General features: G+C 38.4%; 1 protein-coding gene across 1 annotated transcript in view; it reads left to right on the top strand.

Moving 5' to 3' along the window:
• LOC131029814 (uncharacterized) overlaps positions 1–27,510 on the top strand; it is an 80,674-nt gene that overhangs the window by 13,570 nt on the left and 39,594 nt on the right. The window contains exons 2-3 of the mRNA XM_057960472.2: positions 4,031–4,139; positions 4,255–4,316. Coding sequence (XP_057816455.1) covers positions 4,031–4,139; positions 4,255–4,316 — 171 coding nt within the window. The remainder of the gene's footprint in view (positions 1–4,030; positions 4,140–4,254; positions 4,317–27,510) is intronic.

Below are 27,510 nucleotides of genomic sequence, written 5' to 3' on the forward strand. Positions count from 1 at the left end.
ATCATTAACATTTCGGCGAAAGCATCAAATGTAAGCATTGTGTAGCTTGAACCCATTGTCATCCTATGGGTTTGGAAACTAGAAACAAATGCTGCATATTCTTGTGGAAGTTTGCTCATCAAATTGAAGGTCAATTGAGTATCCTTCTTATCAATGCCACAATCCTTGAGTTGTGCCCTCAACTCTTTTGCTTTAGTGACATAGTCTTGTATGGTATCAAAGTTCTTGGGATCTAACATGGTGAGATCACTATCAACCTGATATCCCCTAATCTCATCAACTTGACCATACAAATCTTGAAACTTTTGCCAAGCATCCTTTATTAAGGTACATTTCTCAATATGAAAGATGAGATCCTTTGATACATACTTTCTTAAGGTACCAATTGCCATGATATTCTTAGTGAGCCAATCCAAGTGAGCAACAGGATCAGCCTTAGGATCAGCGGGAGCAAAAATAGTTCCATCAATGTAATGAGTTAGTCCTTTTTCCATAAGTTTACTCCATGCATCAATTTTCCAAGTAGCATAATTATGAAGAGTTAAGAGAGGAAACTTAGGAGAACCCATAGCAGCAAAAAAGAAGGAACACAAGAGCACAAAAGCACAAGATACCCCCCTCCAAATTCACTCAATCAAAGTACCCCCTATTGGTGTTGGAAATAAGCCACACCGAACCGACGATGGACTGGTCCAAGAGGGGCCAGTAGCTCAGTGATGATTTTGACACTTTATATGTAGTGCGTGTACAATAGGCCACTTGCAAACAATGACAAGGTGGACTTCTGATTTTGTTTTACAACTGCCCCAATAGGCTCAGAACTACAATGCAAAAAACCTGAAAGATAGATCTATGCAATACAAGTGCCAAATTGGCCAAAAAAGACCATATGATGAAAGTACAATTTCTACTCAAAATCACTGCAAAGGAGTTCGTATGAGCCCAAACAGAGTCCCAAAAGTTTCAGAAACAAGGATTGGACAGGTACAGTCACCAAAAACTGAGATTTCTGAAAAATTTGTCCATCAAAATCAGAAAATAATGCCACCACGAGAAAGTATACGAAAAATTAGCCCATTTCAAAAAAAATTGCACCCAAAAAGGAGCAAAAATGAGCAAGATATGGCCTTCCAAAGTTGAACTGTAAAATCGAAAAGCTCAACGGGAGGGGGCTGATAAATTTTTAAAAAATGATGACGTTAGCAAATTGCGCGATTAAATTTGACGACCGTATGGCCGTCGCCAAAACTTCACCTCCCTGCCTGCGTGGATGTCTGTACAGTACAGACTTGACATGTGTCACAACCCGATTTGCTGAAAAAGATGACGTGGCAGACTGCGTACGGTACGGTCGCTGATGTGGCGGCCATGTGGACTGCTGATGTGGCAGTATGAAAGGCTGACTGGCAGTGTGATGTGACACCTGTATGCTGACTGTGTATGCTGAGTGGCGGTCGCGTGGATGCCGCGTGGATGTCGCGTGGCAGTTGACGCAAGTAAGCCGGAAGATCGGAGGATGTGGTGGGTGTTGCCGGACGGGGGAAAGAAGGTCATCGGTTACCGAGATAGTCGGCGAAGGAAGGGCACCGGCGACCGAGACAGCCGGATGCAGAAGCTGGCGGGAGACTGGTCGTTGCCGAGACGATAGGGCACAACAGCGGTCAGTGGAAGAAGATGGAGCAGTCGGCGGGAGTTCCGGGGCAGTGACTGGTGGGTATTACATCACTCGGAAAGGTGGGAGCCCGCACGCAGGTGGCTGAAATGCTGAGTATGACTCCTACAAAATAAATCTCGTTGACAGTATGGACGGCGGGGTGAAATAATCCCCCCAAAAATAATAATGTTGTGATTTTATTTTATATATTTTTTAAAAACTTTTTCAAAGCCGTTAAACCTTTCATAAATAAACTGCGAAATATAAAAATATAAAATGATATTTAAAAAAAAGTTTTCGCAGAAAATAATTTATTTTTTTTGTTCTTTTTTATTTTTTTATAATTTTTTTCTTTTCGAAAATCCATACCATACAGCGTAATACGCTGATTTTTTCCTCCAAGCCCCAAATTTGACTTTCACCCAATATAGGCGAATTTATAGTCAACATTCATGGAAAGGGCCACCTGAACGCGATGGTGAGGTCGGATCTAGTCTAGGACGCCTCCAAAAGATGCTGCTCCTCAGATCTGCCTCTTGACGCCGCAATAAGGCCTTTCAAAGATGAATCAATGACGCTCTAATGGCTCTGATACCATGTGAGATTTTGCCAAGATCAAGAGCTCAATGAAAAGTACAAAATAAAGAGACAAAATATAGGACAAGAATAAACTGTATTCTCATCAATAGATAAATGATCAAAAGATCATTAATTGTTCCATACAATGAATATGAGCCTGCATATATAGGCAAGGCTATATGGATATGCGAGCACACAAACATGACATGTGGCTCAATAAGAAACAAAGGTAGGTAGGAAATAGGTGTGGTAGGTAGGAGAAACAATATAATATTCCACATGAGGTGGATCACCCACTGAAAGTGGAATTATCACTCCACAATAAGTGGATATGATAGAGTAGTAACAAGATCATACCATAAAAGGTGGCAATTCTCCTACACACACTATCCCAATGTGGCACAAACACCCTAGTGTCTCATACCCAAACTACTATGAAATGCATTATCCTAAGTAAACTTAAGTAAGGTGTAATAATATCCGACATGAATAATTAATTACACCAAGCAGCACAAATTCACTATTTGGTAAATTATTATAAGTCTATGAGCTTGAGTCCACATACCACAGATGTTAAACTTATTGATTTAACCCCACACATCACCTCATAATAGATGTGTCTAGTTGATTTCAAGTGCCATTTATTTTCAACACCATCACATAAGCAGTACACCTGATCAATTGAGCAATGCTTATTCAATACAATGGGTTGCAATAAATTATAGGGATTTTGAGATCAAAACTTTCAAGAACCTTCGTGACATGTCACCACAAACACAGATTTTCTAGAACTTGAAGATTGTAGTTTTTTGAATCTGCGGTTCGTCTCAGGAGTGTATATTTATTATTTACCTTCTATACTGCTACTCAAACAGCATTCAGCTCATTATGAGATGGCTGTCAAAAAGATGATTATGCCATCTGACAATCCATCCTGATCCCGATCCCAGAAGAACTTCTATTAAACAGTCTTCTTTCTTTTCTAAACAAAAGAGGCCTTCCATCTTCTGTGTCTGCATGGGAAATACAGACTCATAGTGGATTCGTCTGAACAGGTTAGAAGACAGCACATCGATACTACAACTGCAATTGGACTCATCATATTGGATTTGGATCACCAGATCATCTTTACTTCTATACAGAACAATAATAGCACTTTTCACTGAAGATAATATCACCGTCCATCATTAATCTTGGGTGCATATAGATACAGAGACAAAACCTTTTCCATATTTTTTTTTGAGAATATGGTAATTGCATTGGCCTCATAAGACTTAAAATCCTGTACAAGTTTTCATAACATGTAGCATATTAAGTACTTATTGCATGTCATTTGATTTGATCTACAAAGAACATGCTAATGCCCAGGGCAATGCTGTTTGTTCTGTAATGTATCTGTTGATTACCTCATGATTGCCACATCTGAATTCATTTTCTTTTGGTTGTTTTGGATAAGGACATAATGACATACTCTGAGCAAAAAAATACATCAGCCGTTATATCGGTGTACTGTCTCATCGTATTAGGTCAGTAATTGAAATTTTTTGTTTAACTTGAATTATTTTGCTTTAGGATAACTTTGTTTTGTGTAGCTCTGATTTTATGAATAATGTTTTTTTTCATTTCAAATGCTAAATATCATCCTATTACTTTATTTATTCATCATCACATACATGTCACAAATATAGTTGTTCTGGCTTAATAAATGTGTCACCCAGGAATTATTTCTAGATATGCCACACTGTCACAGAGTTATAATTACGTGCACTATGAGATGTCTACTGTTATGCATTGCAGGGCATGCTGGTCGCATGTAGAGAGAACGGATGTTTTGTTCTAGATGATGGTAGTTCTATAATAGAGATATTTCTTCCAAAGGATTTTCTGCAGCAACAGTGGAAAATAGGTTGTTCTTATGTTTGGAAGCGTTTGATTACTTGTGGCCTACTGAGACATGAATTTTTTTTTTCAGCTTTGCAGAAAGTATTTATTATAATTAGCATCCATATATAATGCAACAGGTATGTATGTGATGGTAATTGGAGCATATTCGGTTGGTGGGAGTGGTTCGCCAGTGATCAAGGTTCTTACTAATATCTTGAACACCCTTCATTTTCTTTTTTTGAATTTCCAGTGCTATTATTTAAATGGAAGTGATTGACTAGTTAAATGATCATCATCAATGTTAGCAGAATGTCGTCGATTTAGCCGCTGATTAACCTTAGAGTAAGAAAGATACAGACACTTGAAAAACCACTGTACGTTTTCAATGTCAGACAAGGTTCCATAAATGCAATTCTGCAGGCCAGATTGACTTGATGTCTACAAGACTTCCTTTTTTTGTGTACAATTTAGATGCCTGCACTGTTAATATTGTCTATCAACAACTAAAGTTGTATGCCATCTGTCTTGTGTACTTTGTCATCTTCTGATTTGCTATTTTAGATGGACTAAAGGGTGAATCCCTTATTTGGTCTCATTTGGAGCTACCTGGGTGTCATGTCCCCATCTTTGATCCAAAAAGATAACAAACAAAGAACAATTGTGGGATCAGGACTGGCAGCCTTGATAACAAAAGTTGAGTATTTAAGAGTAGAAAATAATGAAGTATACATAGTATCAATAGTAGGTTATATAATAAACAAGAATGATAAGGCATAAAGACTTGCAAGCATCCAAGTAAAGCAAATAGAATAAGGTAAAGTAGTTTGATATGCTATCTTAAACAAGGTGTGAAGGTATTAAGAACATACGGCATACTGAAGCTATAATCGTCTCTTATGCATCAATCTAGCAAGGTATATGAAGAGACATGATATTGATAGACAATCAGCAAGGAAAAGGATTGAACAAGTATTGATCCCATAAGCATCGACAGTAAGCATCCGTTCATCCCATACATATTTTTGATGATGGTTTGAAAATATCAATCATGATGTGTTCAACAGATCAATAAAGGTAAGATCATTGAGAAAAGGTGACGTGGCTGAGATTATCAAATCAGGAGTTGTATATCAGTGATTTGGGTAATATGGGAGCAATCTATATCACATCGGGCACATATTTCCATATTAAAATATTAAGCCATTGATAATATAAACAAAAGAGTACAAGACGCTAAGCGATCAAGGTCAGATGTTTGGCAATAAGGAAGCTGCGATAAAAGATTATAAGAACGATTTATTACCCCAGATCGACTAAGGCATATGATGGAGGTGATTGATAAGCATCGATTAATGACCTAAAGCAATTACATACATTCAGCCTATAGCATGAAGAGAGGAATAGTGGCGACTAGTCAAAGGCTACGATTTGTCTCCAAAGGAATGCTTTAACCAAGACCAAGTATAATGATTAAGGGATATCGGTGTCCACTAAATCTTCTATTCACCGCCTATGAAGATAAAGGTAACTAAGGCATCGATTAGACCTGCATAAAGATAGCAAATAATAATAATTACGGAAGGGTGTGGTTTGAGTAATAAACTGATTTGTTTAAGTTGAAGAGAGGTGTCTCTTAACATCCAAATAATGTAACTATTCATTCAACAAGATATAAGATGGCAATCAAATCCCTTCCATCATAGCATCAGGGATTAGGACGGGAAGATAGGAGATATTAATAGTCAGCAAGATCATCCAGATTAGATCAGAACTGTTATTAAGTTACAGGCATTATCCTTTTTTTTGGTGGCATGCACGGTGATGTGCTCAATATGATGATTAAGATTTGTAGCCCGATAATGATCGTGTGCAGAATTTAATAATAATATAAATATAATTATTATAATTATTATAATATCTTTTAGAAACTGCTCTGCAGTAATACATAATAATTTATGTAATTAGTAATTAATAAATATGTAAATAATTTATAATAAATCAGAATAAGATTAATTATTTAGTACGGTAAACTAGCAAGTACTTGATAGACAAAAGAAAGAATATCATATATTTGATTCATGTTAAGATAGACTTGTCTCTTAGTCAAGTTACTTTAAGTCATAAGTACATAGAAATAGATTAATTATTGGTTAAAACAGGTCGAAACTGTTGTCCTCATTTTTGTTTTTCAAAAATGTGGGCAACCCCCTTGAATTTTTCTTCAAATTCACACTTTCGCATCTCTTATGCACATTTTTCAAGGTTGAAATCTATCTTGATTAATGTTCATTCAAGTGTGCATGTTCCTTTGGTTTTCCTTGTTAAGTTTTAGTTGTTTTAAGCCTTCATTTTGCGTTTCTTAGTGCAATTTCGGGTTTTAGAGGTCTCAGTGCAAGTTGGGGAACTTTTTAAGTGCATTGCAAGTGAAACTTATTCACTTGTAGTCGGGTCTTTAAGACCCGATTACAAGTGGATAGGGTCTTTTAAAGTGTTTTGGTATGTGCAATTGGACCCTTAGGACCTGATTGCACATAAAGTTCTTTTCTTTTATTAAATCATAAATCACTTGTAATTGGGTTACAAACCCCCGATTACAAGTTATTTCATGAAGAGGAAAGCTTTAATATATCTCAATCCACTTGTAGTCGGGGGTTTGTAACCTGATTACAAGTCTTTTTCTTTCTTTTAAGTTCACTTGTAATCAGAGGAAAATGGCCCAACTACAAGTGCTTATGGCGCTCAAACCAATATCGTTTTCCTTTGCGTTTGTATCAAGCTTTAAAAAGCCCGATTCTCATGTTCTTTGTCTGCGTTTTTGAAGGGATTCAATTAATGCTTTAGTCTTTGAATCCAAGGAGGAGTATTTTTCCTCTAAATCGCTTATTTAGTTCCTTGCACATGTTTCGGAAACGAAAATTGTTTCGGGGACTTGGGGATGGCCGGAAACGTTTCCAAGCTGTCCCCGATTTCCGAAATTTTTTGGAAACTGTCCTGGAAACTCGGAAATTGTTCTTTATTTTATGGTAATGCGGATAACTGGGATAAAAATTTATTACTCTAGTTTTAAGTGCAGCTTGCTCTTTATGCTCAGCATGTTAGTTCTCGCCAATATTGAAAGAACCTTATAGCCATTATAATATTAAGAAGATCAAGATCAAAAACTTATCTGCTTATTGTCAATTTGTCTAGTTTAAGTGGTTATATATATATATAGCTGTCCCTTGTCGTCCCCTGTTTTGGGAAAAAAACAACCATCCCGGAAACCCGTTTCCCTGTCCCCTTGTCCCCTCGTCCCAGAAACTCGAGGTAACATAGCATATTAGCCACTTGTAATCGAGTCTCTAAGACTCAACTACAAGAATTCATCATCACTTGCCTTTAAACTTTACCATTCCACTTGTAGTCGGATCTTGGAGACCCGATTACAAGTGTGAATTGTAAAGGTTCCATTGCTTGCAGTCGGCTTCGTGAGATCTGATTTTCTCCCTATCGGTGTCAAAGCTTATCCATAAAGCATCTTTGAGTTAGTCCAAGTTGTTTCATGATAAAATCCTTCCCAAGCTGTGGTGTGAGCATTGGTTTTCAAGGGTTTTGGCATCATGGAATCCCCAATAGCTGCTGAAGATGTTCTTACTCTTTTAAGTTTTCATCACAGTGTTGTAGATTCTTGTTCGATGATAGAAGAGCCAACATCTCCTCCAAACAAGAAAATGAAATACAAATATGGCAAATACCAGAATGAGATTGCTCCCACTCAAGTGGTCTCTCTCATTGATGAGATCCGAGACACAAAGATCGGACATGTGGACATGTTTGAGTTCTTGGAAAGAACAGAGGGTTCGCCAACACATGGGATGCAGTTGCTCCTGAACAACCAGATTCATTTGGTCTCATCTTTCCTAGTAGCTGCCCTAGAACTTGAGTTCGTGTTGGGGTGTGCGTCTCATTTTGATAAGTAGACTAGAACAATCAGAGATGACGATGGGAACATCATTATCAGGTTGGATGCAGAGACCATTGATAAGATTTTCAAAGTCCCCGCAGCTCCTGTGTATGTAGACATCACAATGAAAAGTACCCTGGATCATTATAACCAGAGAAGATTTGATTGTATCAAATACATCAATGCCAAGTGGCTTAATACTCCCAGGATTTGCTTTTCAAGATGACCCAAGTTGTATCACGACGACTTCATTGAAGAATTTGGCGACATGATCACTCTTCTCAGCAAAATAATGGGGTTGAAACACTCTAACGTGTTTGAAATCTGGATGTATAAGTATATTGTGATCATTTTCTGGGGAGAAGTCAACAACGACAACCTGTGTGAGCAGTTATCACAAGTTCCCACTACCCTTACTTTCTATATGAATTCGTACTTGGTGTATATCGTAGTGTCACTCAGACAATTTCCTGGTCTTTCTACCAAGGGTGATAGATTGCTAGTGCTAGTGTGGAAGTACTATTAGCAACTGACTCTGAGACCTAGCAGAATTCATTACAGAAGGGTGTAGGATGCATTCTTTGGACACTTCATGTGTCTTTTTGACAAAACACTCAAGAACAAGAGTCTTTGAGGTAGCTTGGAAGAAGGTGAATGAGTATGGGTGCTTATTTCTGCAGTTCCCAACTTTCACCTATATGAGAGTTGGATGCTTTGAAGGTCAATCGTACATGCTGCCAAGATACCCTACAGATAAGATCATCTTGATGGAGTTGGCAAGACAGCTGATGGCAGTTCACGCAATACAACTTGCCATCCGCAAGCTAGGTATCAACATTTCCTCCCATAATCCATTGTAGATTGGTCGGTATTCTTTGAACACCTTAGCAAGAGCCAAGCCAATGGAGACCAAACTTCAAGAAATCAAATTAAGGAAGTTCAAAGAGAGGAAAGATTTTGATTATTGAGGGATGAAAGACAAAATCAAGAAAGCCTTCACTCACGTTCATCGCCTCGAAGATGTATGGGTTGACCTTCGTACTGAAGAAGATATCAGAAGGATGGATTACAACAGACTTACCTTGGAGCAGATTGTAGATCTTGATTTGACCAAGATCCCAAAAAGAATGGTGGATGATGGTAAAATCCTTGACCCAGAGTATTGTTGATGTGTTTCTTATGCACATGCGAACACATAATAAAATACCAAGGTATCTTATCCTCTCTTGAACAAATTTATTCGAATGCTGAAGATTTGCCTAAGGATCAATTGAAATAACTCCAAGGTTTTGGTATGTAGGGTCTCTACTTGTGGATAAGCTCTTGTGGTGTGATGTGATTATGCTGGAATCACAGGGGGACTTACATTCGAATGCTTGAGCGTTTGATTCAAGTTAATGCATGAACAATAGACGCATAACAATTTGAAGTTAAGCTCATTCAATGCTAGTTGACCACGCAAGGCGCACTTACAATCAGCAAGAGGCTAGTGGTTTGGACTAGGCGGATTCCACGCGAGTGCATTCAGTAACTTCATTCATTCAATCTAATCATTTACCATCTAACATGAAGATTCAACAAGAAACCATGCATATTGCAAAGAAACAACACACTTCACCATACCTTCAATGAAAATGGAGTTCATTTACAATCAAGGCAACAATTTCCTGCCTTCTCTTCCTAATCTACTCTAATTGCTATTTATTCTCTATTGATCACTAGCTATTCTAACCTTTATTTACTCACTATTAACCAACTATTAACCTGTACAAATGAAGAGCCAGAGCTTTATATAGAGAGCTCTTTACATTTCAATGGCTCAGATTGATTTAGAATCAATGGCTAGGATTACAAGATGAAAACCCTAATTAGGGTTTGTTACAACAAACTCTCTTAGCCAATGAGAAAATTACATTTCATGAGTGTGGACCAATAGGAAACTGGGGTAGGTGCCTTGGAGTTTGTGCCATCACTGGTGAGAGGTACATTGAATCTAGACATGCTAATGTGGACTTATCTGACTGGAGGAACAGTGACTGGGATGCCACCTTGTCCCACACTTGCCTAGTCAAGTAACGTTGTATCTCTTTTGATACTTATTGTGGATGATGAGAAGCTAACTTTGATTAACTCTTCTGAAACTATATGCTTCTTCAACGTATCCTTGCACCAACCTTGGTTGATCCTCCTTCGTCCTTGATGTACTTGATGGATGAGGTACCTCTCCTTGACTCTCTTGTGTTTGATGAAGCTTCTTCACAGTCAAGTCACCTTTTCTAATAGCTCATCTTGCCTTGAAATGTTTATAAGATCCTTCTTTTGATATCTTGTGATCTCACTGAGGATACTTCTAACACTTGAAGTCCTTTGATTTTAGCAACACCCTGGGTACCTTCTCATGCATCTAAGTGTCCTTGATGATGATGAAACTTGAAGAGGTCACCCTTGCCCTAGCCTGATCTTCCTCCAACTTGATTTGATTGACCTTCAAAACAAACAAAAAATGGTGTAAGCACTTATGATATATTCATCCTAACATGGTATTTCTCACTTCAAACCATTAACAAGAAGGCATTAGGATCAATTTGCTTTGGATAACTTTGGAAGGATAGGCCCTATAATGAAATTTGCTCTGGATCCTCTCCAAGGACAGGCCCTATAATGAAATTCGCTCTGGACCCTCTGGAAGGGTCAGGAGTGAAATTTGATAAAGTTGTTTAATTTACCTTACATAGACTTCATTTTCAACCTTACATTACCAAGATCAAATCATTCGCCTCCAAAAATACTTGAGAGTAGGTTTCACTCAAGGGCCTAGGCAAAACACTAGACCTCCTAGGAATTTTGCTTTGGAGCCTTTGGAAGGGTCAAGAGCGAAATTGGCATTTTTGGACAAATTCTTGACACTTTGTGACCACAATTCACTCAAATGCATGCCTAAGGATTCCTCTAAGTTCAATCAACCTCAATCAACATTAGGCCTTGATACAAAATTGAGAGCAAAAGGAGGTTTCAAGAGAATTCGCTCTGGATCCTTTGGAAGGGTTAGGAGCGAAATTTGTCATTTAGTCTCAATTCCATCATTTCCTTTGCTCCAATCCACTTCTCAAGGCAAGTATACATCAATCATCTCTCAACCATGCCTTAGGAACCAAGATTTCAACCCCAAACAAGGAGCAAAATAGAGGTTTAGGAAATTTCGCTCTGGACCCTTTGGAAGGGTCAGGAGCGAAATTATTCCTTTGATGCCATTCATCTTCCATTCATCATTACTTTGCCTTGAACTCAACTTATCAAACCTCCTCTTATCACGATCAAGTCAATTCGCCATCGATTTAGCTTAAAACAAGGTCCTTTTAGTGCATTAGGCGAAATAGGGAGTCCTAGGAATTTCGCTCTGGACCCTTTGGAAGGGTCAGGAGCGAAATTTTCTTTTCTAGACTCTATTCATACTCAACTTACCTTGGACTTGTCTTTTCCACCCTTACCTTATCATACTGAAGCCAATTTGCTCTCAAAGTGATGTCCACTCAATGCTCTTGGTGAGGAATTAAGTCTTTTGGAGGATTTCGCTCTGGACCTTTTGGAAGGGTCAGGAGCAAAATTTGCACTCTTGGTCAAATTCCTAACTCTTTCAAGGGTTAAGGGCATTCATCTGGATCTCAAATTCACTTTAAGTCATTAATCCTCTTCCAATCGCCATGGGAACAAGGTTTATGATGTAAATTAGGAGCAAGGGAGGAGATCCCAAGGAAATTCGCTCTAGACCCTTTGGAAGGGTCAAGAGCGAAATTTTGATGGATTAGTCTTGGACATCAATCAAACATTCAAACTTCACCTTCACTCACGTTACCTTGGTCTTAGAACATGCTAACAAATCACCTAAGGAGGCGTCTAGTTCAAAATGTTGGATCAAAAGCACATCCTGACAATTTCGCTTAGGTACCTTTGGAAGGACAGGACCTAAAGAGGAATTTCGCTCTAGACCCTTTGGAAGGGTCAAGAGCGAAATTTGCTTCTTAGCTCAAATTCTCCAATTTTCCTCATATCACTTGGTTGCAACTCACTTCCAAAGGCATGGATAGATCATTTTTCATTCACTCAAGGTGTGGAATCAAGGATTTTAACCCATGTTAAAAGCAGGAGAGGTTTTTAGAGAAATTCGCTCTAGACCCTTTGGAGGGGTCAAGAGCGAATTTTGCAATAATGCTCAAATTCCAAATTTTCCATCAACTTTGCTCTTAGACTTGGCTTTTGGGTCCTCCCTCCATCTCAATCAAGTCCATTCGCCCTCAAGTCTACTTGAAATAGGATTTATTCAACTATTTGAGTGAGATAAGAGGACCCTTGAAGGATTTCACTCTAGACCCTTTGGCAGGGTCAGGAGCTAAATTGATGTTTTAGGCTCAATTTCCTCATCCCATCTCGTTCCAACTTGCTCACAAGGCATAGATAGGTCATTCCTCACTCAGTCAAGGCGTAGGAGCAAGCTTTTTTGATCTAAGTTAGGAGATCTAAGGAAATTCGCTCTGGACCCTTTGAGAGGGTCAAGAGTGAATTTTGCTTCTGAAGCTCAAATTCTTATCTTTCCAAGGCTAAGTGCATTCGGCTAGGTTTCAATTCATTCTCAAGGCCTAGATAGATTATCCTCTCATCAATCATGACTAGAAAGCAAGGTTTTGTCCAAAATAGGAGGGCAAAGAGAACTAAGGAAGAATTCGCTTCTATCCCTTTGCAAGGGTTAGGAGCGAATTTGACACTATCACTCAAATTCCTCATTCAACTCTCAAGTTTTCAAGTCTAGGCTTCGCTCTGGACCCTTTGAGATGGTCAGGAGCGAATTTTGCTTCTAAAGCTCAAATTCTTATCTTTCCAAGGCTAAGTGCATTCGGCTAGGTTTCAATTCATTCTCAAGGCCTAGATAGATCATCCTCTCATCAATCATGACTAGAAAGCAATGTTTTGTCCAAAATAGGAGGGCAAAGAGAACTAAGGAAGAATTCGCTCCTGTCCCTTTGGAAGGGTTAGGAGCGAATTTGACACTATCACTCAAATTCCTCATTCAACTCTTAAGTTTTCAAGTCTAGGCTTGGTTGCTAGGCATTTTCTAAGGATAAATAGGCCAGTTTCACATCAATCAATGCCTAGAAGTAAAAGAACTTCATCATTAACTGGACCAATCTTAAACCCTCAAAGGGAAGAATCTTTGAGAACACATACTCACAAACCTCCATTCACTTCCTCAACTCAATGACATAGGTCTCAAAAGGCAAGACTCCTAGCATGACACAAAGACTTCCTTAAACTCAATCAAGAATCGACCCTAGAAACAAGACCCAGGCCTAACCAAGGGGAGGCTTTCAAAGAGACCTTGACCTGGACCACCTACTGACCCACTTCAATTCAAGCAGACCTTGCTATCCTAATGATCTGTCTAGCAACTCTCCAATGCAAAGACTAATAGTCAAGAACCCAAAAGACCAAGCCAAGAAAACCGACCCTAGGAAGTAAAAAAGGAGGGGTCCCCATTTGCAATGGGGCGATGTGTGAATACGTCACAACAAGTATATAAAGCAAAGGGTTGCTGAAGCCCCTCTTCCTTCTCCTTAGTGGTCAAAGAAGGAATGTGATTCAATTCTTGATAGGTTTCAGCCCATTCTTGCAAACACCAATGCTTCACTGAAGAACAATAATGTGAAGACCATAAAGATTAAAGGTGGAGCAGAAGGTGATTCAGCTAGACCTATTGGGCAAAGATCTGAGGTCAAAATTAAGTCCAAAGAAGGTGCCTCCTCTTCTGGCACAAGAGTCAAATTGAGGGTCAGCAGAGCTTTGGTTATTCCTCCACCAGAAGTGTCACTAAAAGGAAAGGAAAAGCCAGAAGTGCAGATATAGGTTATTGATACTGACAATGATACTCATGAGGAGAATATGGCAGAATCACCTCCTTCTATAGGCTCAGATTCTCCTCATATAGCCCTTCCCCAATTATCATTGGATGTACCCATGTCTCCAATTGATACTGATGTGGATTCTTTCTCCACCGTTCATGTGGAACCTGTGGAACCAAGCACATCTGCTTGTGATAGCATAGAAGTACATGTTGATATCTCTCATGGTGGCTTAGAGAATGTCTTCGATGTGAATGCCTCTTATGTCATCTTGCCTAGTGTTTATTTACTTGAGGTTGATACTTCTGCCATGAGTTTTGATAAGTTCATGATGAAAGCAAGCCATTATTTGTCATCCGAACAAACGCTTGTTGTTGTTCAGATAGAGGCTCCTCCTAGAGTGACAATTGTGGTATAGGTTGAACTTGTTTCTTCTCAAACCACGTTTACAATCTCAGATGCGAACTCATTAGAACTACCCCCTTGGTTGAGTTCGATCACACCCAAAAGGAAAAAGTAGGTCTCTCCAAACATATTTGATTTTCAGCAGCTCAGGAAACCTAAACCAAGGGTCAGTAAGAAGGCGAAAACAGTCTCGCGGGTGGTGGTAGATAGCAATAAAATGAAATATGTAGAAGTGGTGGAGCCTCTTATTGAGAAACCACCGGAAGAAATGCAACTGTTAGACTACAGGCTCACGAGGGTGGAACTTGGGAAACAAACGCATTCTGGTCTTTTGCATGATGCCCAAGATTCAGTAACTTCGTTGGTCCAAAGCTTTGATGAGCTGTTAGGAAAGAAGAATGAGCTCAAAGAAAAGAATTCATAGCTCATCACGGTGATCCAAAAGATCACAAATTCTTCAGAACAGGTTGATCCCTTGACCTCCTCCACATCTGAAGAATCTATAAAACAGTTGGAGAAAGCTGCTCAAAAGGCTAAGGCAATTGATTCTTGGGTAGATCAGCTGATTAATCAGAATACTCAAGTGGTGAAGAAAGCATTGCATGTGTTGAGCAATGTAAGAGCAAAAAAATTGAAACTAAATTAGACCTTGGAAACTTTTAACCATAGTCTAGTTTCACTTGAAAAAGATTTGAAGATCTGGCATGAGATGGATCGTATCAAATTAGAAATCCTGTGTGGCAATATGGTAATACCTGGCAGAGAGAGATATATAGAATTTGATGAACTTTTGTTAAACAAGTCATTGGTTATCAAAGACCTCATCAAGGATATATACGGCCCACTTGAAATGAGTAATGAGGTGGAACATGATATACTCTCTAATTTTGACAAAATGTCCTACAATATTTTCAGTCATGATGGAAAGTTGCTTGCAGCAGATTCAATACTTACTGGATTAGCATCAAGTCTTCACTAGGAGCTTGAATCAGAACAGTTTATTGTGAATTCAATCCATAAGTTTGTGAACTATCAAGTGTTCGTCAATAAGATGCAGACCATCCTTGAAGAACACAGGGAGGCAACAATAAGATATTATGATGTTATCATTAAGACTGTTGCGGTTGCCAGAAATACAGTGGGTCCTAATCCGAGTGAGTTGTAGAAATCCATCAACGATCTCCAATCCCTCATGGCCAGAGATGGAAAAGAATAAGAAGTGTCTTTTGACGAGTGTTCCACGGATGTTGGGGACGGGGAGACGCGGGGACGGGGGGACAAAGGGAAAAAGTTTCGGGGACGGGTTTCGGGGACGGGGGGACTTGGGCCTGGGAAGGGGAAACGCGTTTCCGTGGAACACTGCTTTTGACACTTGCTTTTGTGTTTATGCATTTTGTTTTCAACAAGTTACATGTAATGTCAGGATTCATGATTGCAAGTGAACTTTCACTTGTAACCTTGTAAATTGTAACTACATGTAAACAAATTACAAGTTGGTTAGCAATAGAATTGTAATTTGAGTAAGTCATAGTTAGTTAGTTGTGGAAAAAGTCTTAGTTAGTTAGACTTCTCCCACATTTTGCTCTCACCCCTCTCCTATATATACATGAGGGTGCTCTATGTAATTTGTATCTTTTTGGCAAGCAAGAAAACTTTGCAGAATTTTGCACTCATAAAGACTTTGAGCTTTGTAGTTGTAAACTGTTTTCTCTCAAGTAATATCAAAGAGTTGGAATTTCAGACTTTGTGTTGAAGCCATATTTTGTGTCCTTTGTGTTCTTATGTCATATTGGGACATTCCTTTGTACTTGCTTGAAGTTGTGGAAAGCTGTTGAGAAGAACTTCACTCTAAATAACTGCAGACTTTGTTTTGCAAATATTGTAGGTTGAATTAGTTTAGTTTGTGATTAGGAGTTGAGAAGAGTTGCAAGACTTTGTGCTTGTAGTAATTCCCATTTAAAGCGACTTGAAGGTGCATCATATTCGTAGACTTTGTGCTGCCATATGCTATACGTTGTTCTTATTTCATCATTTTGAAAAGGGTAGATAGGATTTTAGAAACTCAAGACTTTGTGCTTGGTTGCTGCTTTCTTGTTCTAGAGGAGGTGACGAAAATCTTTGTGTTTTCAGGAAACTTCATTTCTTCTCTTGGTTTTGTTTAACAGTTGCTGTTATTATTTCTTCAAAATTGTTGTTTTTTTTCTGTGAAGAGAAAAGAACATAATCTTTTCTGAAAAAAGAGGAAAGGTTGCTGTCCTATCCATATTAGATTAAATCAGTTTTAGTTAAGTGTTAGAAAAGGGGGAGCCTTCCCTAAATTAGGAGAGTTTATACTCACGTTCTGTGGTTGAAACCACAATTTTACACATCCTCCCCGGTGTACAAAATTTTCAACCAACAAAAACCTAGTAGGGGACATTACATTGGGATAATTTCTACACATTCTTCATCCGTACCCAATGCAAGTACACTAGGATGCTTCTATGTGAATAAGGAATTTCCTGATTGTTGGAATTTTAAATAAACAAGTCCAAAACCAAATGTCTTATAAGGTGCAATTAAATAATTGCACCCCCTTAAGTGCAACTTAGGAGAAGTGTGAAATATGAAATGGGTGTGTAATGTCCCCATTTTTAGTAATATGGTTTTGTGATCTTTTGACCAATTTTTGAATTTTCTTGTAAGCTTCCAAGTGAGTTGGGGAGAACTCCAAACTTCTTGGAGGATGTAGGTTTAGTCTTTCTTAGTTTCCATTGTTGGCATCGAGCTCAGTTGGCTTTCTGGATTGTAGTGATGCTTTTAGAAGCATTTTCAGACTCTTGGGGTGTTCTCCAAACTTCTTGGAGAGCATGCCTATTTTTAGTAAGCCACCTGGTTGGCTCTGATCACCATCCTACATCTTCAATGTCTGTAATGTCCCTTTTTTAGGATATCTTGGAATACCAGGACAATTACTTTCAATTCCTCACACTTCACTATCTAACCTTTGCAATTGAGCTATGTACTGGAGAGTAAGAACAACATCACTTGCTATTTCTGATGTATACAATAATATATATGCTAAAAATGAATTGATTTGATTTGCACTAAGTGCAATGATCTCTTAGGATCTCTGCTATGTCAAATATGGCAATATGAATATGAAATGAGATATGATATTTCTTAAAGAAATATGTATTTTGCTGTCTCTAATATGACTCTTAATACATGCAAATGTATGACAGGTAATATCATTTAAAGTGATATAGCTGCTGTTTCTGATATGGATATAATCACTTGCAATGATTATATGATATGCTGTTTCTGATCTTGGCCATGAATATTTGCAATGACAATGGGGCTGTCTGTGATATAAATCTGATTGGTATATGCATCCAATTATGGGCCTTCAGCCTTGCTCACTCTGAGCTCTTCCAAACTGGAATAAGAAATAATATAAAAACACAATCGATGATGTTTGAATAATGGAGAATGCCTTCTTATATCTTGTTTGTTGGATTGACAAGTCATGTTGCCAAAGGATGTGTCATTCAATATCACCTTCCTTACTAATCACACCACTTCATTACCATTTGATTATCGATTAGACTTGCCTTCTAATTGCATCCTTTCATTATGATTATCCTCCTTACCATCTGTTGTCTTCTTAAGCATATTGCTTAGTATTCATATCAATGGCTTTTTTATTGATTAGACATAATTGCTGTTTGTGCTTCTCCCTGAAATATTGATTAGTCGATGATTAGTTAATATTCTTGGATGATCTGTGTTTGCATTAGTTTAGGGATCGACCATTAATGGATATTGCCATCGTCGCTGTCCCTTGATTCATAATGATCTCCACCATTAATGGATATTGCCATCTATCTTATGTATCATTATATTCTTCCATCGATGCTTGGCTATATACTCATCTTTATTATTAATTGATGTACCTAGTCTTCATCGATTTCCATGCAATGTATATGCTTCGATTAGATATCTCACTTGTACATGATGATCGATATCTTCAAGGCAATCTTCCTCATAGTCGATGGTCACTAGTCTTCATTCATCATCATCCTCTCATAAATCTTACCAAACTGTTTAGAATCAATATTCATGAACCTTATCATAAGTATGCAATATTTATAGTTGCTTACAAGTCTCCTCCCTTAGTGTATGTGATTGGTCTTCATATTAAAAGAATACATAATGATTATTGTCCTTCATAGGGTGATTCTTTTATTTCTGTATACTAATCGATACTCACTACTTGTTCTTATCCCTTATATTTCTAAGGGATAAGAATACATAATCGATACATAAGAATAAAGTGGATAGTAATCGATACTCACTACTTGTTCTTATCCCTTATATTTCTAAGGAAAATTGTCTAATTTATTAGACTTCAAAATTTTCCTAAATGCTTTTATCCTTCTTAGTATCCACTTTATTGATATTATGATATTAGTGAAAGGATGGGGACATCACAGTTTCCCCTTTTTGGAGATGCTTGTCCACAAGCATATCTAAAATTATCAAATTGATACCCGGGTCCCAAGGTTGGTGACACCATTTGCTTAGGGTATGATATTGTTGTTCCCTAATAGGGATGATCTCTTGAAAAACCATCAGGGAGTAGAACATTCCAATGTCAGACAAGTTCTTTAGAGGAATGTATTTTGTTGATCTCAAACTTTTTATTCATAGATTGTCTAATGTTCCATAATTTTTGATTCCCAAATGATTACGGGATTCCAAATCAACCTTATGAGAGCACCATTACTTTGATGTCGTGCTACTTTGATTACCACAATTTGTATTTGCTTCCCAATGATCCTAATGATCTTTTGGTAGTCACGTTCAAACTGAATTTATCGCTGTTAATTTTAGTCCTAGCTTGCATTAGAGGTTTGTTCAACCATAGAACCTTAACATAATTCCTAAATAAGTCAAGAGGAAAATCCCAATTGAATGTCCTTAAGTGTGGGTCAGAATATTTGTTCATTGCCTTTGGTATCTTAACTCTTAATAGCTTCAATGGCACTTTTCTTTGTTTGTTTTCCTCAAGGTGATGAGATTGAATACAAGAAGTAAATTCTAATTCACTTTTACTGTAGTCATTACTCATTTCCTTCACAACCATGGATGCTAAGTCTTCTTCAGGAGGTGAAAGAGAATTTTGGTTGATATCTTTATCACTAAGCACTTCCACAAAACTTGAATTATGATTTCGAGACATAACCTCTATTATGTTGTCCTCCATGTGTGATCCTTGAAACAATGTGAGGTCAACCCCACAATCCTTATGAATCTATGCACTTATCTCATTTGTGATAGACAAAATGCATGAAGGATCAATTGCTTCTACTTCCTTTCCTTGTATTTGTTTGCTAACTATATGCTGATCTTTTTGTTCATGAAAAACTTGATGATGACTTGGAGCTGTTATACTTTTCAAGCTTCTCCCCATTGGTGTATTGACCTTCAAGGCTTCTAATGATACTTGTTGTGAAACTCTTGATGCTTGTAGTTGGCATAAAATGCATATTGTTAAGTTTGATAATTTTGGTCACCCGACAGTGTACTAATTAATTGTATTAAGTGGGTTGTCACTCTCGGGTAGTTATGTGTCGGTTGGTTGACGGTTGTGTACCTCTCGGCAACCGTTGGGTCCTTTAAATATGTCGTGTACCACCAAGGAAGTAGTACAGTATAGTCGGGTCTATTGTAATTCTTGGCCGACCATTTTTGGTCTCTTCTCAATAATAATTGCATGTGCGAATAAAGATATATTTTACTGTCGTGTTTGGTATGCATTGTCATGTACATTATTATTTCTTGTATTTAATTTATCAGTTGTACCAACAAACATTTTGGTGCCGTTGCCTTAAAAGAAATTGGGTCAGCCTTGAGTGATTCATGTCCGTAGACCCCATTAAAGGTGAGAAGAGGCCACAGGGTGGTCAAGACCAACCGATTAGGTGATTCGCCGACCCTCGGCCGAAGGGAGCACAGAGACGAGTCGGAGCCTTGTAGTACTCAAAGTGTTGGGACGTTGGAGGTGGACGTGTAGAAGACGCGCATGTGTCTGAGAGTGCAAGGAAAGCACTGGAACGTAGCGGTTAGAACAGTCCACTGAAGTGTTGGGGACGTTGAAGGTGGACGTGTAGAGGATGCCTGTGTGGCTGAGAGTGCAGGAAAGCATCGGGATGTTGCGGTTGAAATAGTCCACTCAAGTCCGGCACACAAGGCGAATACACACGGTACCTTCTGAGTGAAAACAATGGTGAACACCCAGGAGAAACAAAAACTGCCGAAGTTCATGGGGGATGGATCAGAGGACCTTGCATGACATTGCAAAACATGTATAACCATTTGGGAGGCAAATGGCCAAGACGAATAGGATTAGTGGTTGAAGGTGTTTTCGGTCACCCTTTTGGGGATGACAATTGATTGGTATACCGACCTCGACGCCCAGTACAAAACAAGATGGAATAATCTGATGAAGGCCTTCGAAGATGAATTCAAACTCCTGAGGGATGACAACAAGATCGTGGCCGAAATCTATAATACCAAGCAAGGGAAAAATGAGAGTGTACGCGCTTACAACCGTAGGCTCAAAGAACCGTTGAACAAGATGGAGAACCAGCTAGCTGACGGGTTGAAGAAGAGGTGGTTCACGGAGGGACTGATACCCTCACTGTGCAAGAAGATGAAAGTAGTGCCTCCGTCCTCGTACGCCGATGCTTACAATCGGGCGATGGAGATTGAGAGTGAAAACAAAACCTCCTCCCTAGAGAAAAGGAAGACCGACGATGATGAGAGCACCAAAGGTAGCAGTGACGAAGAATCCAAAACCGTACGAGCCTTTCAACGGGATATGTTGAGAATGATGAAAGAATTGATGGCTGAGAAAGGAACCAGCAAAGAAGGTAATGAACTATGGTGTATTGAGTGCGAAAGTGAGGGGCACACGAAAGGTAATTGTCCTAGAAATATATTTTGTGAGATTTGTCAAGTGCTAAGGCATTCAATCAAGGAGTGCCCGTACAATTTGAAGATGAGAAGTACACAAGTACTCTTCACACAGGGAGAGTCCAGCCCATCGTAATCACAGAATGTATCACCAAGTGGCTATGGAAATCAACGAGGGCGAAACCAAATAAGAGGACGTCCTATCATACAATGCCGACAATGTAGTGAATGGGGACACTTTGCTAGAGATTGCTAGAACAAGAAAGACACCTTACAATTATTGTGCAAATGGTGTGGACCAGGTGACCATGAAGACACCAAATGTCCAAAGCAGAAAGGGGTAAATATGCTGGACGTCAAAGAGCTAGACGAGGAGGTACTCGCAATCACGAGGTTACAAAGCAAAAAAGTAGTGTACCCCGATCCCCATACGGAGAAGGAAAGACTTTGAGAGGCAAAGGCGAATGTTGAACGGGCGATGGCGGAGGAGCGAAGGGCCTCTCATGATGCCGCTAGTACTCCACCACGGTTGGAGTCCGAGAAAACTGTCATAAAACAAATGTTGCAAGCTACTGTACTAGTACGAGTATCTGACCTTCTATAGACTATGCCACAATTGACAATGGCCCTCACAAATATTGTCGGCAACATTCATCGGCTAGGAACGCCGCGAGCTAGTGGCAAAATCACTTGGCACATCTGCCAGGTGTTGATGATATAGTTTTAGTCGGAACCTTATAGAGCCGACTTGGCAAGATCAAATGTGTAATTGGCCTATCAGCCTTACACATTTGATCAAATCAATCAACCTTCTTAATCCTATTAATTAATCTTTATTCTGAAAGTACACAATCAAGATTAAGCAGATCAATAATGGATAATCGATAGACATACAAGCAGTGATTAATATATGTTCACAGCAATAATCATATCACAGATATAAATGCAGGAAACATATCGATTATTGTCGTTGGTTATCAATTGACATTAATTAATATATGTGATAAAGATTATTAATCTAAACAATTACTAATGAAGCAACTAAGGTAAGAAGCCGCTATCATCCGTGTGGGGTGACGACTCTTGGAAGAGTCGAACTCACACATATGTGATAAATAATTGTAAAACAAAGTTGTACAGATCAATCTTTACATTAGAGAGGACGAATTATTGATCGTGAATATTATATTGGTGATAAATAATTGTAAAACAAAGTTGTACAGATCAATCTTTACATTAGAGACGAACCACATATAATGCATAGTCGATATTTCCAGCACCATAAGCAAGATCAATTTGAATATCGACTGCAGCCTATCATATGATTGCAGATTGAATAAGTCATCAGATCAATAACAAGGAAATACAAACAGCATATATCGTGGTAGACAATCAGATAAAAACATATAATTATCAGTTCCAATAATATACATATTAGCAGACCGAAAGAATACTACAGCAGATCGGATATAATTCTGATAAGATCAAATTCATTCATCCATATAGATCGTATTTGGATTTCATTCATACACATCAGTAGATCGAATATAAGTCCGACTGAAGAATATATATCACTCATAGATATCAGAGTTTGATCAAGGTAAAAATAAAAATTTAAAATTGCCTGCCTATTATAATCTGATCTAAATTCAGCATGGTATCAGAGCCAGCATAAGAAAAAGATCAGATCAGATTTATATAGGCGAGACTATTCTCTATATATCCTCGAATTCTTCTACTCCCTTCTATACATCAAAATGGTGAATGGTGTTAGATTTGAGGATCGACTTGAAGGAGCATTAAACTTTGTATCTTGGAAGTTTAGAGTTATGCTTGCTTTGGGGGAAAACGAATTAGACGAATTAGTTTAGGATGCGGTACCGGAACCAAAGGAAGAGGATGAGAAGCTTCAATGGAAGAGAAAGAACAACAAAACAATGAAAATGTTGGTCGACTCCGTGAAAGATAACATTGTGCCAATCATCTCCAAGATGACGAAGGCATGTGACATGTTCAAAACATTAGAGGAGATGTATGAGATCAACAACACAAGTCAAGCTCTCTCACTGAAGCAACAACTTCACCACATCAAGATGACGAAAGGAGAATCCATCATGTCTTTCTTCGTGAGGATTACCGAATTGAGAGATCAACTCTCTACCATTGGACACACCATAAATAGCAAAGAATTAACCATGTTGGCTCTTAATGGTCTTCCTTCATCATGGGAGTCATTTATTCAAGGGATAAGCGCAAGATCAAAACTCCCTAAGTTTGATCGATTGAAGACAGACTGCATTCAAGAAGAGTCAAGATTGGCTACAAGAGGTATTGGCCAAAGCTCCACAAATGAAGATATTCATGTTCTTGCCGTGCACTCCTCAAAGAAGAAGGGTAAGAAAGGACACTCCAAAAGAGAGAAAGATAAGGAATCAAATGATGCTCCTACACACAAAAAAAGAAAGGACATTTCAGAAATCCAATGCTTCACATGTGACAAATATGGTCACTACGCAATGAAATGTCCAACCAGGACTACGCCTCAAGCTTCTATTGCGGATGTTGGTGAGACGATTCCACAAAAGGATTCAAATTGATTCATATTCTGATTTGAGAGAGATAAGTTTTCTTTTGGTTGAATAATGTTCATGAATTTTATTTTTAGGTTTTTTGTTAATTCATGCAATTACATTATGCATGTTATTTGTGAAAAAACTTTGTCAGTAGATGTTCGCTTATGACAAGTTGCATTTGGATATCTTGTGTTTTAAATTTCTTCAATTTACTATGAGAAATTTGTCCCCTACATTTAGGACATCTTTAGAATCAGTCTGTTGCTTTTTAGGCTATAGAGTTTTGAAGTTCTATTTGTGATGAAGAGATTGAAATTCAGGAGGAAAATGCAGAGGACTTTAGTGGAGATTCTGAGATTTTGCATTTCCATTTTTTATAAAACAAATATCTACCTGCAGAGGTGCAACAGTTCACTTGTGAAAGCCATAGAGGCACTTGTGCTGGTAATGATAGCATCTAGGGTTACAAAGCCCAGATTGAGACAAGAGGGCTCTCTTAGTGAGAGGGAGCATACTGAAAGGGGATTTTGCTCTAAATCTCAAGATGATCATATTCCTGCCTAGGGCTTGATCTTATGACAGTAGATCCATGGTGGTTTTGGATCTAGCACTTCCAACCATATGAGGATCATACCAGATAATAAGAGTCTCCTAAAGCAAGATATCTTCCATGATTGGGACCATGTGAGCAGGGGATGCTTCCATGACAGAGGGAGCAGCTAAGAGGATGTGCTTCTATTGATATCCGAGGATCTTGGTTATATTGGTTCAGAGGGGAGTGGACCATGTCAAGATGGTTTCTCTAATGATCAGTCAAAGGACTATGATTCATGAGATGGAGTCCCATTTATGTAGGCTGGAAGGCCTATATGCTGACTTTTAGGTCATGATATTTCTGGATAGATGAATACTTGGTGAGCTTGGAATACATCAAGAGTGATGCAGACTCCAACCTTGTACTTCATGAAAGGTCAAAGCATGTGGAGATCAACTATCACTATGTTAGAGACATGGTGGAAAGGTATGCTATTCACTAACGTATTCTTCTTTTCAAAAGATGTTTTAGAGTGTAAACTCTTGTGACTGCGTTTCTCTTTGAGAGAGACTTAAGGAGAAAGCCCTTATCTACACCCTCTGATATGGTTCATGGTGGATGTCATGTGTGTGACTCCATGACAATTTTGGTTCAGTGCTTGATGAGCCCCTGTGAACATTATTGTGAGGTGACGATCTCTCAATAGTGAACACTTGTACATCTGATCATTATCGTAAGGTGACGATCTTACGATATTGATTGATCATACCATTATGATGGATATCATGGGACGTGATATCTATGGATATGTCATAATGGTTTATATCTCTAGTAGTAATATCTATGGATATGCCATAATGGTGGATATCATGAGACGTGATATCCATGGATAAGCCATAATGGTGGATATTACATAAAGAGATATTCATGGTGAAATCCGTGGACATGCCATGTAGTAATATCTTTAGATATCTATGGTGGATATCATGTGAAGTGATATCCGTGGATAAGCCATAATGGTTGATATCACGCGAGGTGATATCTATGGATGAACCATAATGGTGGATATCACGTGAAGTGATATCTATGGATATGCCATAATGGTTGATATCACGTGAGGTGATATCTATGGATAAATCATAATGGTGGATATCACATGAGGTGATATCTATGGATATGCCATGATGGTTGATATCATGTGAGGTGATATCTTTCCTTTCCACATATGGATGTAGCCATTGTGGTCAATCATTACAAAGAGGTAATGTGACTAGTAGAGATCAAGAAGGATTCCTCCCTAGCTAAGAGGGAGTGTTGATGATATAGCTTTAGTCGGAACCTTATAGAGCCGACTCTGCAAGATCAAATGTGTAATTGGCCTATCGGCCTTACACATTTGATCAAATCAATCAACCTTCTTAATCCTATTATAAATCTTTATTCTGAAAGTACACAATCAAGATTAAGGAGATCAATAATGGATAATCGATAGACATACAAGCAGTGATTAATATATGTTCACAACAATAATCATATCGCAGATATAAATGCAGGAAACATATCGATTACTGCCGTTGGTTACTGATCGACATTAATTAATATATGTGATAAAGATTATTAATCTAAAAAATTTGTAATGAAGCGACTAAGGTAAGAAGTCGCTATCATCCGTGTGGGGTGACGACTCTTGGAAGAGTCAAACTCTCACATATTTGATAAATAATTGTAAAACAAAGTTGTACAGATCAATCTTTACATTAGAGAGGACGAATTGTTGATCGTGAATATTAGATTGGTGATAAATAATTGTAAAACAAAGTTGTACAGATCAATCTTTACATTAGAGACAAACCACATATAATGCACAGTCGATATTTCCAGCACCATAAGCAAGATCAATTTGAATATCGACTGCAGCCTATCATATGATTGCAGATTGAATAAGTCATCAGATCAATAACAAGGAAATACAAACAGCATATATTGTGGTAGACAATCAGATAAGAAACATATAATTATCAGTTCTAATAATATACATATTAGCAGACCGAAAGAATACTACAGCAGATCGGATATAATTCTGATAAGATCGAATTCATTCATCCATATAGATCGTATTTGGATTACATTCATAAACATCAGTAGGTCGAATATAAGTCTGACTGAAGAATATATATCACTCATAGTATCAGAGTTTGATCAAGGTAAAAATAAAATTTAAAATTGCCTGCCTATTATAATCTGATCTAAATTCAACACCAGGGACCAGCCAACAACAAAACCATTTGGAACATCAGCCGTGGATCTCATGCTGCTCACTGTGAGTATTAGTTGGGAGACAGCTGTAGTAGATATGGAGATCATGGGACGAAAGCCGACCAATACCATTGTGGACGGCGGCTCTGGAGTAAATGTATTGCCAAAAGAAACATGGAGGGGTCTAGGCAAAACAACTTTCTAGCCACCAACATTCCATCTTGTAGGTGCCGACCAACATGGTATCAAACCCTTGGGAACACTTATGGCACAAAAGGTTGTTATCGACACCCAACATTTCTTCCTTGACTTCATCATTATTCCATTGGAGTAAAAGGCCTATGATGCCCTCCTTGGAAGAGGTTGGCTGTTCATGGCAAAGGCAAATCATAATTGGAAGAACACACTCTCCATCGAGAGTAAAGGGCATAAGTATGTGATTGACTTGAGAAACCAGGTGGTGAGTGAAGAATTGGCATCCTCCAACTCAGAGTTTGAGGGTGGAGATTTTGGTATGGACGAAGAGAGGAAAGGCATGGAACCCAATGATGAAGGGGTGCTTGAACTGGAAGATTGCTTTGAAGATGAGACGAGTTCCCTGAATGGACTATTCCATTGGTAGATGGAAGATTGAGGTATTTTCGCCAACATGTAATTTCCTTGAAGCTACAACCCAAGGTGAAGTGAAACCAATGAAAACATGTAAAGTTAAGGACAATACATCTGACAATATGACGATGGAAAATGGAAGCAAGAAGAAAAGGGAATCAAAGAAAATTAAAATATTAGATGGCAAAATATGGAATTGGCCAATGCGAAAATATTTAATA

This window comes from Cryptomeria japonica, chromosome 9 (assembly GCF_030272615.1).
Source record: "Cryptomeria japonica chromosome 9, Sugi_1.0, whole genome shotgun sequence".
In the NCBI taxonomy this organism is placed as follows: domain Eukaryota; kingdom Viridiplantae; phylum Streptophyta; class Pinopsida; order Cupressales; family Cupressaceae; genus Cryptomeria; species Cryptomeria japonica.